The sequence below is a fragment of the Curcuma longa genome, chromosome 1 (assembly GCF_044706935.1).
Source record: "Curcuma longa cultivar G26 ecotype Majalengka, Jawa Barat chromosome 1, ITB_CL_G26_1.1, whole genome shotgun sequence".
NCBI lineage: Eukaryota > Viridiplantae > Streptophyta > Magnoliopsida > Zingiberales > Zingiberaceae > Curcuma > Curcuma longa.
The window spans coordinates 26,647,428-26,664,021 of record NC_133861.1 but is presented as its reverse complement, the minus strand read 5'-3'; the positions used below and the strand labels follow the sequence as shown (position 1 = coordinate 26,664,021).

The 16,594-nt window shown below is 35.5% G+C and overlaps 1 protein-coding gene across 1 annotated transcript; it reads left to right on the top strand.

The window, feature by feature from the left end:
• Window positions 1-1,290: 1,290 nt before the first annotated feature.
• On the top strand, window positions 1,291-3,617 carry LOC141848310 (NADPH-dependent pterin aldehyde reductase; the record flags this gene model as incomplete). Its single annotated transcript, XM_074736351.1, is given in 3 exon segments — window positions 1,291-1,484; window positions 1,576-1,748; window positions 3,291-3,617. Coding segments are annotated over 3 exon segments (437 nt in total), but the record flags the coding sequence as incomplete, so codon positions are not given.
• Between the last annotated feature and the right edge of the window lie 12,977 nt (window positions 3,618-16,594).

The following is a 16,594-nucleotide window of genomic DNA, read 5'->3' as shown; positions in this document are numbered from 1 at the left end:
TTGGGCAGGTTCTAAAATGGATAGTAGGTCTACTTCAGGGTATTGTATCTTCATTGGAGGAAATTTAGTATCATGGAAGAGTAAGAAGCAAAAGGTTGTGTCGCGAGTCGAGAAGATAAGAAAGGCTTCTCTGTTTCTCGTGCGGGAAGGAAGAGAAATCGACGCCGAGAAGAAACTCCCGCAAATAAAACCGGCGTCAAAAAATAAACCCTAATGCTCTGATACCATGTTATAAAATAACTAAAGAAATTTATCTTCAATTACAAGATATAAGGCCCTATTTATAGTTAGAGTTTAGGATCTATTCTAGAAAAAGTCTATAAAAAAATAACGAATATTTATAACTAATAATTCTAAATATGATTGGTGAGTTCATCTAGCATAGAATAGAAAGATAGCGACTTAGAATTTACTCTTTTTGTAAAACAATTATAGAAAAATCATTTGTCACACTTCTGTGGCTCTATGTCCCTAATCACTGACTGAGTTTAGCATGTTTTCCCTTCCCATTGTGGTTTTTCTGTAATTGAAACCAACCAGGAGAATTGTTTGTTGAAAACCCTGATTTGGTGAATATTATTCAATCTTAATCTGATATTTCCAACTTAGTTTGCCTTGTTCAACGTATCATGTTCTGTAGTTTTACATCAGATTTACAAAGCAGATATAACATTTAAAAAAATAGTCTGAACTCTAAAGATCATCTATGTTTTATCATGATCAAGTACTTCAATGTCAGGTGTTAACAGATTATTCCTACTAGGATATTTAGCTGAATGCTTTGTGCTGATGGAGAAGGTACATGAATGGATGTATTATTGATGTGGATTAACAATTCTAACAGAACCGACTAGGAACAGTTGGACAATATAACAACCTTGTTTTTCCAATTTTTTAATCTGTGAGATACGGTGAGAAAATGTATCGAGTAGTGATTGATGCCCATTTTATCTGTGTCTCTTTTTGATTAAAATGTTGATGCTGAATTAGTTAATGCTCGTTAGAACTTTCATCTGTGCCAAAATTGAGGATAATATTTTGACTTTTGTATGATACTTATTCGATTTATCATTGTTGACTGTAATTCCCTTTTGTTTGCTGCAATGATTGGAGTGGTTCTGTATAGTTAGACCCTACTAATAGACCACCATAAGTTTACATAAGTGGACCTGAGCTTTTTGGAGATGCTCAATGGCCCTTTACATAATTCTTTCGTATTTCAAACAATACCCAAATTCTCTATTCCTAAGGTTTTATTCATCGTCACTGAAATAGACTTTCCAATTGCAGTAAATAATGCAGGTACCATAAATAAAAACAATAAGTTATGGCAAGTTCCAGCAGAAGAATTTGACATGGTCATAGATACCAATGTGAAAGGAATTGCTAATATAATGCGCCACTTTTTACCCCTTATGATAGAAAAGAAGCATGGTATCATTGTGAACATTTCTTCTGGTTGGGGGAGATCTGCAGCTGCAGAGGTAACAGGACTTTCAGTGCAGTTGTTTCCCTGGTTAATTTTGAATTACTTGTTTAAGTGATACTCTGACATAAGTTATCATTTGCCTACAGGTTGCGCCATACTGTGCTTCAAAATGGGCAGTAGAAGGTCTGACGAAATCTGTTGCAAAGGAATTGCCTCCAGGCGTTGCAGTCATCGCTCTCAGTCCTGGGGTGATAAACACTGACATGCTTACCTCATGCTTTGGAAGTTCTTCTGCTTTATATCAAACTCCTGAAAATTGGTAATCTTGTATTCACATCTAACATAGTGCACTGCTGTTTCAGTATTAATTCCTTGGTGCAGCTTGAGTTTAGAAGTTTCTGTAGAGATAATCTTGACTACTGTTTTATGCTGCTGCATGTGCCTATGTTATGCAGTGTTTCATCACCTCCTATTTGCCTGCATATGCATATTGTCTTAATTTTAGTGGACTTATCCATACTAAGCTAGTTTATTGGTTTTGCAACTTAATATCTTTAGGAATGTGTTATTTAAATTGCAGTTTTATAACACATTTCTTCCTACATACACTTTTTAGACCTCCCTTCACCTTGACGTTAGGTAATCAACCTTTGTCTGCTAATGAAGTTTGATGAGGACAGAACCAAATCCGTTTCATTCTAAGTTTTGTGTAGCTACAGTCATTGATTCATGTCATGGGGAAGCAGTGAAGTAACAAACTAGCTAGCCTTGGATATTGCAACCATTTGACCTCAATCTCATGATAATGATTGTGTTGTTCAATTGGTCACTGTAGGCCCTTTTTCGTTGTCATCTGTCATGCCCTAGGTAAGCTACCATCCACAAGGGGTACCCCTTTGTGAACAACTTCTATGTCTCAAGAAGCATATATCAACTTAAGGTAAACAAATACCATATAGCATGATTTGCATTTTATTTATTCTTAAAATATTATAAATAAGAACATCTTGTTAAAAGGAAATATGCTATATAAAAAGTACTAAGTATATCACAATGAGCAGTAACAAAATACTGAATAGAAGAATAGAAGAAGAACAGAAGGTAAAATAAGCAACGCGCATGTAAACAAAAGTTGGATTTCGTCATTTGACACATGGCCGGCAATAGATAGCAATATAATAATGCATGCAAAGCCGACCAACAACCAAATAGTAACTAGAGGATCATATGTTATCATTTTGAAAACTCCCTCAAGTCGATTCATATAAGATGGTCCGGCTATAATAGCATATTTCACATGAAGGAAAATAACTTGAGAAATTTATTTTACCCACAATATAACCCAATGATTTAGTTCTTTTAAAACCCATTGTGCTAAATTAGTATTTGTTTAAATGCCTAAATCCATTGTGCTAATTTAGCAGGAACTTTTATCTTTCTTGCCTTGCCAAATGACAAAGTGCATTGACAACAATGCTAGGATTTATTATTATTATTATTATGGAGGAAAAAAAAAATCCAATTTTTAGATTGTTTCAAGAAAGTATGGAAATTGTAATAGTTAAACTATCTTCCTGACCTTGTAGGTTTTCTAATCCACATTAAAATGTCTGATGAAGTGGATATTCATGAGATTGTATGGAAACAAAAACAAAAAATATAACTTCCACCTACTGAGGTTAGGGCATTGGGTACACGTTGAATGGATGCAGTGGAAAATCTTGTTGGGTTTAATCTAGCAAAGGATTACAGTTCAAGATTATCCAATTTATAATCCACATGAGTATATTTTTTCTAATAGAAGTTGTTCTCAAATGTTGTTTGAAGTTGTGCTTCTAACTATTTGATGATTTTGGTTCAGGGCACCTAATGCTGCTCAAATGATACTTAACTTCACAGTAGAAGATAATGGTGCATCACTGACCGTGTGAATAATGGTGCATCACTGACCGTGTGAATTACCCGAGCAAATCTGTTCTAATTAACTATGATGCCATTCGTTATCAGAGTAATTCTCCCATTGTAATTTCAGTTAAAATTCTTGCATCAAATTTATGGTCTTGCAGATATTTCACAAATAGATTGTATTTTTCTCAAATATGATAACTCGTACACAATCATTCTGACTGCACGACGCCATTCCTACATTTGCAAAGGTTGAAATCTTGTGCTGTTAACGATCTGGGAATTAAGGTCCTTCTGTTGAAGCTCCCGGTTATACAGGAGCAAATCACAAGACAGTTGGGGAATTTTCCTTGCTGTGCAGATAAAAGAAATTGCTTGTCAAATTTGTTGTTGATCAAACACATAATATTGTACAGAAACTTAACAAATTGACATTGGATGCTCCAGTTACAACCACAATTAGGTGGATGCTGCCAAGAGGAGATTGAAACCAAAAGAAGTGAGTAAGTCAGGATTGGAGAAACAGAAGTCTACTGCAGCCTTTAGAAGACAAAGAGGGTGGAGATGACGATGGTTAGTGAGTTTCAAGAGGTTTAATAACCCGTTCTCTGTCATCAGTGGTGCATTTTACAAAGTTGATGTATATTTGCAGGTTTGAAGTCGCACAACCAGCTGCTTATTGTCGTTTGTCAGAAAATTATGTCAACGACTTTGAAATGGTATTATCATTCTGTTATGCTTCTTCATTCCATGTGCGTATGCTCACCGGTTCATTATTGTTAGATCAAACCCCGTAGGAGACTTCATTGAATTGAGATTTTGGCTTTCTACTTTTGAATAGAGTGGAGTCTAGGATAAGGTTGTATACGATAAGATTCAATATGATTAGATTCTTCTTTAGGATCTTACATTGATAGGAGTTTTGGTTGTCCCTTTACTTTTGAATAGGGTAGGAGTTACCATCTAGAGTTGGTCAAATTTTATTGATAGTTCAACAGTGGAAACAAGTTGTAATAGGAACCAAAAAGATGATCATTGCTACCTATATTAGACGTGACAATGGGCTAGGCTCAAGCCTGGCATGGAACAGATGCCCTAATAGGCTGGCCTGGGGTTAGGGCCAGCTTCCAGGCCTCTAGGCCCAATGATTTTTAATATTGTTTTTTTTAAAATAATTATTTAAAATATAGGATAAAGTTTAAAATTTCATTTTTTAAAATTTAAATAAGAAGCAATATTGGGTTGAGGGAAAAAATGTTCAAAATTTTCATTTATGCTCTTATTCAATCTTTTATAGGCTGTCTATGGTATATTGTAATATACTTTATATTTTATGTTGGAGGCACTGAGTCTAGCCTTCCCATCATTAAATTTGGCCTGATTTTGCTACAGTTGTTCTTGGCTTGGCTTGGCTTTGTCTTTGTTAGTAGAGTCGTTAATTTGGATTGGACTCGTTGGATTGATCCCCTATCAAACAATTTAAGTGGGTTGTATTAAAATTTTATCAATCCATTTTAGAATGGATTCAGGTGAGCCGACTTGCTTAGGCTCGTGATTCATGTGAATCGATATGTGGCGGGTTTGAGTTAGCTCATGGATTGAGAAAATTTATTTATTTTTTTAAAATTTAAAATTAATATAGAAAATTTACTGAATTAATAGGTTTGATCTGTCTAAATCGTAATCCAAATTAAAAATTTTAATTTGACTCATTTAAATTGTAATCTAAATGTAAAAATTTTAATATTTTTTATATATTTTTATTGCTTGACATACTCATAAGCTATAAGTCTAATTCGTAATCCGTTTTGAATTGAAGATTTTTTAATCCGTCAAGTTGGTGGATTGGTCCGTCATATGATGGATTTCTGACAAGTTGATCTGTTTCATTATGGTTTGATCCGTTTGACAATTCTATTTGTTATCTTCATATAATAAGTTCTCCTGCATCTTATAGGTGACCTTTAGCATTGAAGCAATGTTTCAGGGAGTTACATGTCTCCATGCTCGTATTGTTTAGGTGACTCCTCTTTTACTATTGTCCAATATGCTCTCATTGTTTTGGTGATTCTTCTCTTATCCAATATGCTCTTATGGTGTAGGTGACTTGTCTCATCTAACATGCACTTGCATTAAAGAGTAGTGGTTGGTATAATTATACTTCAAGTGGTTGAGCTCGATAAAGAGCTTAAGTTAGATTAATATTGTGTTTATAGATGAAATTTGTCAAGTGTACAGGTGTAGGATACATGAAGAAATTTAAATAAATTAAAGTTAATCAAATACTTAGCAATTGAAGAATATCAACAAATATTGACAGAGAAGTCTAAGAAGACCTTGGCAGAGGAGAAGATTAGTTATGCCCCTTGGGTTATTTTATTGAGCTTCCTTGTATATGTTCTAAGGTTTGTCGATATTTCTTATGATAATGTTTTTTTGTCAGTTGCAAGAGAAGCATATTATGTTTTTCTTCCTCTTGCATATTATGGGCACAACTCTACTCTCTTAGACTTCTCTATGACTGTGGGTGCCATTTAGATCTCTTTTTTCAAGGTAGGATATTTATTCTCGTAATATCCTCTTTTCTTACATTCAAAATATGCAATATGATCTTTACTATTTTGAATTGAATTTTATATACCTCTAGATGTTGGGATCTCAGTCTCAAAGGAATTGAGCTCTTTGTTTCCTCATTTCTTTAACAAAGGTGAAATCTGTCATTTCAATAGTCCCACACAATCGGCCCTACTATCTCTTTGCTTCCTCATGATTCAATTAGGGGTGATATATTGTACCATATCAAAAATTTTATATCATATTGTATACCGTATCAAAATTTTTGAAATTTAAAAAATATATACCGATATCATATCAAAATTTAGATATACCAAAACTTCAATATATTGAATTTTGAGATTTTACAAAAAGAGTTGAATCAATTTGTCCTTGTTTGAATTCTTTTGATTTCAAGTTAACAACTTTTTATACCAAGCTCTAGGTGCTTGTTTAAGATTGTATAAAGTCTTTTTTAACTTAAACACATGATTGGGATAGTCTAAATTTTCAAACTCAAGTGGTTGACTTACATAGATTTCCTCTTTAATTAGCCCATTTAAGAATGCTGATTTAATATCCATTTGGTACAACTCGAACATTTTATGTGTTGCATAATCCAGTAACATTCTTATGAATTCAAGTCTAGCTACTGGGACATAGATCTCATCGTAGTCTAGGCCTTCTACTTGACTAAACCCCTTAGCTATTAGACGAACTTTGTTTCTAATGATTTTTCCTTTATGATCTAATTTGTTACGGTATACCCATTTAGTGTTTATGACTGATTTATTTTTTAGTGGAGGCACTAGATACCATACTTCATTTGTTTTTCAAATTGGACTAACTCCTCTTGCTTTGCTATCACCCAATTTGAATCAGACAATGCCTCATCTATAGATTTGGGTTCAATTTTAGATATTAGGCTATTTGTCTTATGTTTCTAAAAGCTGATCGGGTTTAAATTTCTAAATCTGGATTACCTAAGATTTGTTCAATTGGATGGTTTAGATTTGATCTTACTAGGTTAATTTCTTCTCGTATATTTTGTCCTCTTCTTGTTCATTTAAATTTTCACTAACTTTCCCTTGTTCATTGCTTGATTTATCAAAGTTTAATTGTTCTTTTTTATTTTGATTTAGGTTAGAATGTAAATTTTCATCAAATGTTACATTTTTTGTTTCTGCAATGTTGGTATTTCACGGATCGAGTTCCTCTCCTCGAACAGATTAGGATCTGTGTTCTGGTATTCGATATTTTGGTATTCCTATTATCCCCCCAACTCCGTAGGATCGAATTTCTCTCCCCAAGCAGGTCAAAATCTATGTTATGGTATTCTTTTGACATTTGGGTGTATCCTCGCGACTGCGAGATCAAGCTTCTCTCCTTGATCGGGGTGAGATTGGCATTTGGGTGTATAATCACGACTGCAAGATCAAGCTTCTCTCCTCAATCGGAGCAAGATTGGTATTCAAGTGTATCCTCATGGTGGGATCGAGCTTCTCTTCCCAATCAATGCGGGATTGGCGTTAGAGTGTATTCTCACGCCCATGGGATATAGTTTCTCTCCTCAGTCGGGGTGGGATTGATGTTCGAGTGTATCCTCAAGATTACGGGATCAAGCTTCTCTCCCCGATCAATGCGGAATTGGTGTTCAAGTATATCCTCACGATTATGGGATCGAGCTTCTCTCCCTAATCAACACGGAATTGGCCTTTGGGTGTTCTTATCATCCCCTACCTCGCGGGATTGATATCTTCTCCTTGGGCGTGTCTGGATCAATGTTGGTGTTATAATAATCTTATCCTCCCTCGACCTCGTAGGATCGAACTCCTCTCTCTGAGCAAGTCTAGATCGGTGTTGGTATTCTAGTGTCCTTAGCATCTTCAACCTCATAGGATTGAGCTCCTCTCCCTGGGTGGGTATATCAGTGTTGGTGTTCTTATCATCCCCCGATCTCGCGGGATCGATCCCCTCTCCCCTGGTGGGTTGGATCTGTGTTTGTGTTCTGATGTTCTTATCATCCCTCGACCTCGTTGGATTGAGCTCCTCTCTCTCCGAGCGAGTTTGGATCGGTATTGGTGTTATGGTGTTCTTATCATCCCTTGGCCTCACGAGATCAAGCTCCTCTCCATGTGCAGGTCTGGATCAGTGTTCAGGTGTTCTCATTTTCCCCATAACATTCCCTAAAAGTCGTTGCAACTTGTGAACATCCTCGGAAGGACTTGACAAACCTGCAGCCTTGCTACCAGCTAGCATACAAGAGCATCCCCAACCGAGAACGCCCTCTACATGTGGATCCAAGTCACTGGAACCTCCTTGCTCACGAATATCCCTCCCAAGCTAGATTCCTTCGACTCATAATTCTAATTGTCTTTAACATATAGCAAGTGGAGGTGTCGACCCACATGATTTATGTCTAGCCACGTCCGCAATCAGACATTGTTAGTTATTCCTTGACTAGGCTAAATGGGGGGAGGCATGTGATGTGTCTCGCAATCCCCACTCGAGCATATATACCCGGACGGATTTATGCGTGGCAACTAGAGACATGACCAAGCAAGCAGGAGGATGAACTAGAAGGTAAAATCCTTGCAAAGAGACATTGTAGCTTGGGAACATCCCTATGCGGGAACATCCTCATAAAGAAGTTGCGACCAACCCACTCGGGTATATTCCTGTCCGGGAAAACACCCACTCGGGTACCTCCTCGAGGAGTCCAACTAAATATGTTACTCTATCTTTTTGTGACTAGCTGACTATGCAAGAGCATCCCCACTTGGGAATGCCCTCAACATGTCGTCCGGGATACTAGGCTCAAGAATATTTCTACCGAACTCGACCCTCCATTTATTAAATCTAATCATTCTCATTAATGGTTCTTTAAGCATAAGACTGGCAGAAGCAACAGTGCCTTAAGTATGGGTGCAGTAGAAGTTGTGCAAAAGGAAACCAATGTCAGCCAACCGAACATACAAGGCACCATGTGTTAGGAGAAGGGAGTTGATATTAGCAGACTGGGCACACATAGTACCATATAAGGAGAGGAGAGGTTAACCTTGGCACCTGGGCATGTCTTGTGTGTCAGATTTTATCTCTAACAGAGGGCAACGAGATCATTACCTCTACTAACATCTATAACTGTCTACCGACACAAGCGGTAGTCCACGTAGATGCTTGTCTCACTAGTATATAAGAGGCAGTTCGTGCACCGAGCTCTAAGTCAAGATAGTTGACCTGGTCAACTGTTCTTCTTCTTCTTGCTAAAGCCCTTCTTTCGAAAAAGATATTCTTTTTTTCAACTCTATGCTGACTTGATCGTCAGACGGATCATGTCAGCCCCTACTGATCAGAGTTAATTTGCACACAAGAGATCCATTCTGGTGCGAGAAATCAGCAGCTCTATCGAATTCGGACCTGAAGAGAGAGTTACAATCATGTAGTCAAGGAGAACAATGGCGACTCACATCGTGTGGATGAACGACTATTCGAGGTAAAGGATCTGTTTGGATGCAAGAGGACCGGAGCTATCGGCGTGCAAATTTTAAATTAGATTCGAATCTGAAAAAAGTAGTACAATCGAGCCAAAAGTAGGGAGGAGTTATCAATCCGCATCTCGATGAAAAATATTTAAAAAATAATCCATGATGAATTTTTTAATCTATCCCATGAGTAAACATAGAAAAATATTTTGATTTCTGCGTAGTGGTCTATGTTCCAAAGTTTAGATTATGACTTTGTTGTTTTTACCTTAAACGTTGGTCGGCTTAGGAAGACTCGGTCAAAGATTGATGGCCACAGATTTTGTTAGAAAATAGTTGAACATTCAGCAACGTCAACAACGACATCACATCCTGGATAGGGAGGGCATTATCTTTGATTTTATCATGTTATTTATTCCATCATAATTAACTCAATTATGTTTCAAAAATTTTTTAATCTAACTCACTTCTGCCACATAATCAACTCAATTATGTTTTTAATCAATTCAATATATATAATCTAACTCACGATCCATATGAATCAATCCGCAATAAATTTAAATTGATATATATATATATATATATATAATTTTTAAATTTTTGACAGATATCCATTTGACAGTGAAATGCATTGGGAAGACTCAATCAGCGCCACCAAATAAAATGTGGAGGAGCAATTTTCAAATTTTTGAATGTGGTATTATATTCAAAAAATAATATTTGATTTTTAAAAATCAAAATCATAATTATGATCTATTTTAAAAATCAATATTATTTTACTGTATAAATTTTAAAATCAACACTATAATAATATTATTTTAAAATTAACATAATGATATTATTCTAAAAAAAATATCTCCATGGAATGCTCAAGTAACTAGAGAGTGAAAAACTTACGACAACGAGAAAAGAAATCAATTCTCAACTATAAATTGATCTCATAATTTATCTCCTTTTTTTATTTTTTTGTTTTTTGTTTTTTGGTTTTTTTTATTTACAAGGGGTATCTGGGCAGCTAGCACCAACTAGTCCTCGTGGCTGACCGGCCCTGCTCCACTGGCCAACGAGGGTAAATCAGTAGAAATTTTTCTTGGCATCTACATTCCGCCCATTACCAAATGTTGATCCACGTGCCCGACCAGCACAGCCGACTGCCACGCCCCAGGCATTAAACCCAGTGAGACGCGTCCCGAAGGAATCGAACCGCGGACATAATTTATCTCCCTTGATCTAATGGAGGATGAACTATAAGAGGTTGGATGAGCATAATCAATTTTGCTACAATTTGAATACAGATAAAATATAAAACAAATATGTTATTTAAAAAATCTAAAAGTTAGATGCATTTTTTTTTTAAATTCTACAATTTTAAATTGATCCCCACAATGTTAATTGTAGATCATTCCTTGTTCTTTCTTTCCTCTTTCCTCTCCCTTTCTCTATGGATATCTTTTTTAATATTGATTCTTTTCCAAGCATAAAAGTCCTACAGAAAGTGGGATTTGGGGAGGAGGTGGGAATTCCATGAAAATTTGTAAGGCGCGGAGCAGGGTAACCGGTTCGTTGATCAGTTACGGGTCTTGATCGAGTCTGATAATCAAACTCGACTTGCGAACAGGTCTAGAAAGATTCTTCAACAAAAGATAGAATTCGCTATCCCAATGTGATTCTACATGGTCGGTCCTACGATCATCTGTGAGAAGTTACAGTTGACCACTACGGTGAAGGACATTACCTCAACTTCATCGAGATTCAATTCTTATCCATTTTAATAAGTCTATTCCATATTAATCAACTCAATTACGTTGGAAAAATAAGTCTAGAAAAACTCAGACAAAGAATTGATGGTCACATGTTTTTGTTGGAAAATAATTGAACATTCTAACAATGACATCAACGACAAGGAATGAATCGAACGTTGGTAACGTTCTTTTTCTTTCTCCCTTTAAGTGCTTCAGAGTTCACAAACTGTCAAGGTCTCACAAGATCATCAACTCAATCTCATGAAAATTTTTTATCGATCGTCAAAATAAATCAAAAAGTATAAATAAATTTTAATAGACAATCTAACATTATAGAATTTTCAAACTTCTCAAATATAATATGTCCTAGATGAGATTTGACTCTTCATCATCCCATTTATTTTACCATCACTTCAGTAAAAGATAGAATTTATCACCCCAACGGCTCCATACGATCGGCCCTATAACCATCTATGAGGAGGTAAATCGAAAAACTATAATTGACCATTATAGAGAGGATATTACCTCGACTTCGTCGGAATTCAACCCTCACTTACTTCAGTAAATCTGTCACATACTACTATGCCCCCGAGTCATTTTATATCGCATTATAATCTCGAGGATAAGAATGGACCAAATTGAAAATTTTGCTACATTTAATTTAGTGAAGGCTGATTGCGATGTTAAACTGCTCCAACCCAATCATTGATGGATATTTCATAATAGAACAATTAGCAAGCAACTTGTACACCTTCACATAATATTAATTAATTTGTTTATATATATATATATATATATATATATATATCTATAAAAGGCAAACGACTTGACCCCAACTAACAGTGCATTTCTTCGTTCCAACCACACAACCACCATCTTATCTTGTCAATGGGGAAGTTCTGCCTTGGTTTGAACCTTGATTTGAACCTTAGTTTGAAGAAAGCAAATGGTGCCGATAATAGATTGGAGTTGATACTCGCCCTCTTCGTCTTCGTCTATTTGGGGCTGATGCTGTTGATCCCCAAGCCACGGAGGTGCGCGGTGGTCGCCGTCTGTCCTACTTATGCACACCGCTAGCTAGCTGCTGAATGCTTATGGTATATCTCTTCTTTTGGTGCTTGTTTGCTTGAGAATGGCTATGTGCAACTAAACATCCATCATTCAACAGTAGCATCAGCCTTTACTATTTTTTTTTTCTGGCAAAGCATTCGACATCGTATGATTTTTAATTAGATATCCAATTCTTACGATCCGATATATATCGTATGATTTTTTGATGAACTACTACTAATCGCTGCTGTTCATTGTAAGCAAATTAAATAATCAAATCTGTTAGCTAGCTAGCATTCATGGAGAGAGCTGAGCTGAGACTGCTCTCTCAATGAATCAATACAAATCGATATAATACAGTAGTAGTCGTACCTTCTTGTTAGTGGATCACTCCAATAATTATCTTTATTCTTTCTCCTTTTTTAATATCTTTTAAATGCGAAAAAAATGGATATCGGACAGAATACTAGAGACGAAAAATTAAAAGAAAATTGTGATGAAAATAAGTATAAGAAATTGGAAAAAAAAATAAAAAGAAAACTCCGAGGACAACGCCATCTCTAAAATTTTATCAAAAAAAAAAATTTATTCAATCATCAAAATTGATCAAAAACGATTAAATATGCATATAAATAGATTGTAAATCAAATCCTAATTAAAAAAAGTCAAAAATATCTAAATTTTAAAAATAAAAAATTACTATAAATAATAAAAAAATGAGTTTGGAGTCGTGGACGAAGTACTAAACGATGTCAGATGAGATCGAAATTGGATCGGTATGGGAATTACTCGTACTGAATAAAGGTCTCTAAAAGAGAACTTCGATTAGCAACCGATTGTGTCTTGTTTTGATATCCAAATTAAAAATTATGATATGTTAAAATTCAACTCTTCATGCGTCACCTATCAAAAAAAAAAATCTCTTACAATACTTATAGGGTGCGCTTGGTTGGGGATCATCCATGATTATCTTAGTTATCCATCCAAAATTATCAACCAAAACTTTGTTTGGTTTAGGTAATCGACGATTCCCAAGTAATGCTTCATGCCTGACATGTCAGCATACATCAACAAAAGAGGACATCCAATCGGAATTGAAAAACTAAGGAAAACTAAGGGGGCGTTTGGTTTGGTCATTTTTCGTTTTCATTTTCTTATTTTCTAGAAATTATTGTTTGTTTTGTATTTTCCAATCTCATTCTCTGGAAAATGAGAAGTCATTTCTAAAAAAATAGAAAATGATAAAATATTCTAGAGAATGGAAACTGCGGGGGTTGAGAAATAAAACACAAAACGCTCACTTCGCTTCGCTTCCGTTCCTCTTTCTCTTCCCCTTCTCTCTCGTCGTTTTCGTGCTGTGGGTGGTGGGGCTTCGAACGCACTCTGTGGAGGAATTAGCACCAAAATCTTAGGGTAAGAAAGGAATTGGGAGGCGATCAATCAACAATGGAATCCGATGCGTGGAGTCGGTTATCCGCAGTCGTGTCAAAGCGCCATCAGGCCGCGTTGCAGTCGCGTTACGTCGACGCGTCCTGAGATCCAAATCTTTGCAGCCGGAGAGGTACGGTGGTTCCTGGATTTATGATCGTTGTGCTGTTGGCCGAAGTTATTCTTGATCTGTTGTTTTTTTTGTAGATTTGTTTCTTGGGGTTGAGGAGCTCAATGGCGGTGAAGATGATCTCCGCACGGAGTATCCCTGCCCATTTTGCTTCGAGGATTTCGATATCGTCGACCTCTGCTGTCACATCGATGACAAGCACTCTGCGGAGGGTAGGAATGTGGCACCACCGTCCCTCCCAGACCTTGGATTTTATGATTGCCTTTTAGTTTCCTATCTTGATATTTGGTTGAAAATTGTTATTTGGTGGTGGAAGGTTTCCTTCTCTTCCTTTTGGTGTTTTTACTATATTAGTTGCTTTTAGCTTGTAAATTATGAAGATTATAGGGTGTTAATAAATATGATAGATGATTCTCTGAAATACAATATTTTTCATGGAATCTTCCTGGTGATGATTTGAATGGTGAAATCTTAATTCAAATGCTTATTCTATTTATTAAAACTTACAATGTTTTGTTCCTTAAGATCGTGGTAAGTCTTGATTCTATTATCTTCTATGACCTTACATTGGGAACAGACTTATGCTTTCTGATTTCATACACTATAAATGATCACCAATTTTCTAATTTCTTATGATCAGAAGTTCAAAGGTGAATCGTGGTTAGGTATTTTCTTATATTGCATATTAGAAGGTTAGATTTGCCCCCCTTCTTGTATGATTTTTCATTTTCTATGAATAAGATGGTCTTTTTATTTAAAAAAATTATTTTATTTATAATTTTTCATATTAACAAACCAAACGTATTTTTTAATTTTTTTTCTAAAAAATAGAAAACAATATATCATACCAAACGTATTTTCTATTTTCTAAAAACTAGATCAGAAAATAGAAAAACAAAAATAGAAAACGAAAAATAGAAAAAATTTTCCAAACCAAATGCCCCCTGCGCTGCTTACCTTCTCCACCGTGCTTGTCGCCGTCGGATCCGAGTCCATGATGACACTGGTGGGGGCGGTTGCGGCGTGGCAAGTCTACGCAGTTGGACTAGTGGCGATGGTGGAAGCGGACGTCAGCGTTGTTCGCCAACGTGGCCTGCACGGTGGGGACCGCGCTGGTGTCGTTGGCGGCCGTGGCGGTCTTCAGCGACGCGATGGACACAACGAAGGCGGTGGCAATGGGAGTCGTATTTGCCCTTGCTGTCGATCGCGTGAGAAGTTGTGGCGGTCGGCGGCGATTAGGGTTTTCCTTTTTTTCCTTTCAAAAACTGAAAAGAAAGAAAAAATTAAAAAAATTAGGGGTAATATATAATATATATTATATTATTAATATTATAATTAATAATTTAATTTAATTTTAAAAATAATTAAATATCAAATTAATTTAGTTGTAAAAAATGATTATAATTGAACTAGGATAATATAGTAAATATTAAAGTAATTAATATATTAAAACCTTCAAACAAACAAGGTTTTATCTTATTACCTATTAAATCAAACAACATTAGGTTATGTTTTATTCCCTATAACCTTGGTTATGTGATTACTTAGTAATCACATAACCAAGGTAATCATAAATGACCCCCAACCAAACGCACTCATAATGTTTTTAATTTGTCATTGGTATCACCTGTATATCTTTATCACACATATTAGCACCTTATAAAGGTCTCATGTCATCATTTAGATTAGCGATGGCAATATCCTCTTATGTCATCCCACTCTAATTGTACCCTCCAACACCTTAACTTCTCCTCCCTCCTTCGAGCACAAGTAAATCCTCCGCTTCTTAGGGATGGTAATGAGTTAGGTTTAGTCGGAATTTATATCCTTTATCTCCATCCCGATTTATTATATTCATATTCATCTCCATCAGGTATTCAACTTTCATCTCATCTCCATATCCATCATAAGATCGAACATATTCATCTTCATGCTCATATCCATCGAAGGATCAAATATCGATCCTCTATGCTAATCATAATTCAATAATATCCAAAAATATATAATTCAATAAAATATAATAAATATTTATAGGCTACGAGAGAAAAAATTGAGAAGGAGAAAAAAGATCAGATTTTTTTTGATGTACATGAAGATGTCTTTGATGTACGTTTGGGGTTTTTTTTTTTGTGTATGATGTACATGAAGTTGTATGTCTAGCTGACTATTTTGATTTTTTTTTTTTTGTCCTCGGAATGGTACAACGATAAAGTGTTTAGTGTTTTATCAAGTATTCACAATTTGAATTTTAATTATCACGTATTGTCAAGTATTTTTCTCTAGTGGAAATTCCAACTATAACCTATTGTAGGATATTTTTCTCCAATGGGATGGAAAATCTGGGACATTAACTGTTGGGCACGGAGACGTTTGAGCATGATTACATTGCAGGAGATAGCGAAGAGCTTCATCAAAAACTACTACAAAAGATTTGATATACTCAGCTTTCTTGACTCTTCTTCAAATTAAAAACATTTGTCAATTCTAAAAATTGTTAAGATAAAATGGCAATTTGTCTTGCAAAAAGGAAGAGATAGATTAAAAGTTTTAACATCTACTTTCAATATAAAGGATATTTGGTGAGTGTGTCTAAGGCTACACCAAGAGATGAGAGAATGTCAAAGAAGAAAATAAGTAAATTTAGGGAAAAGTATATTAAAGAATGAAAAAGATTAATTTTTCAAAATTATAATTGAGAAATTGAGTATTTTCCAACATTAGGTCAATCATTCTATTCCAAAAGAAAGATGTTGGAGAAGACACCTCAATTAAATGCAGGCATTCAAAAATATACAACAATTAAATCTATCTTTACTATGTATACAAGATGAATGAAAAATGGACATGTTGGACAAGGATCGAATCTCGATGAAGT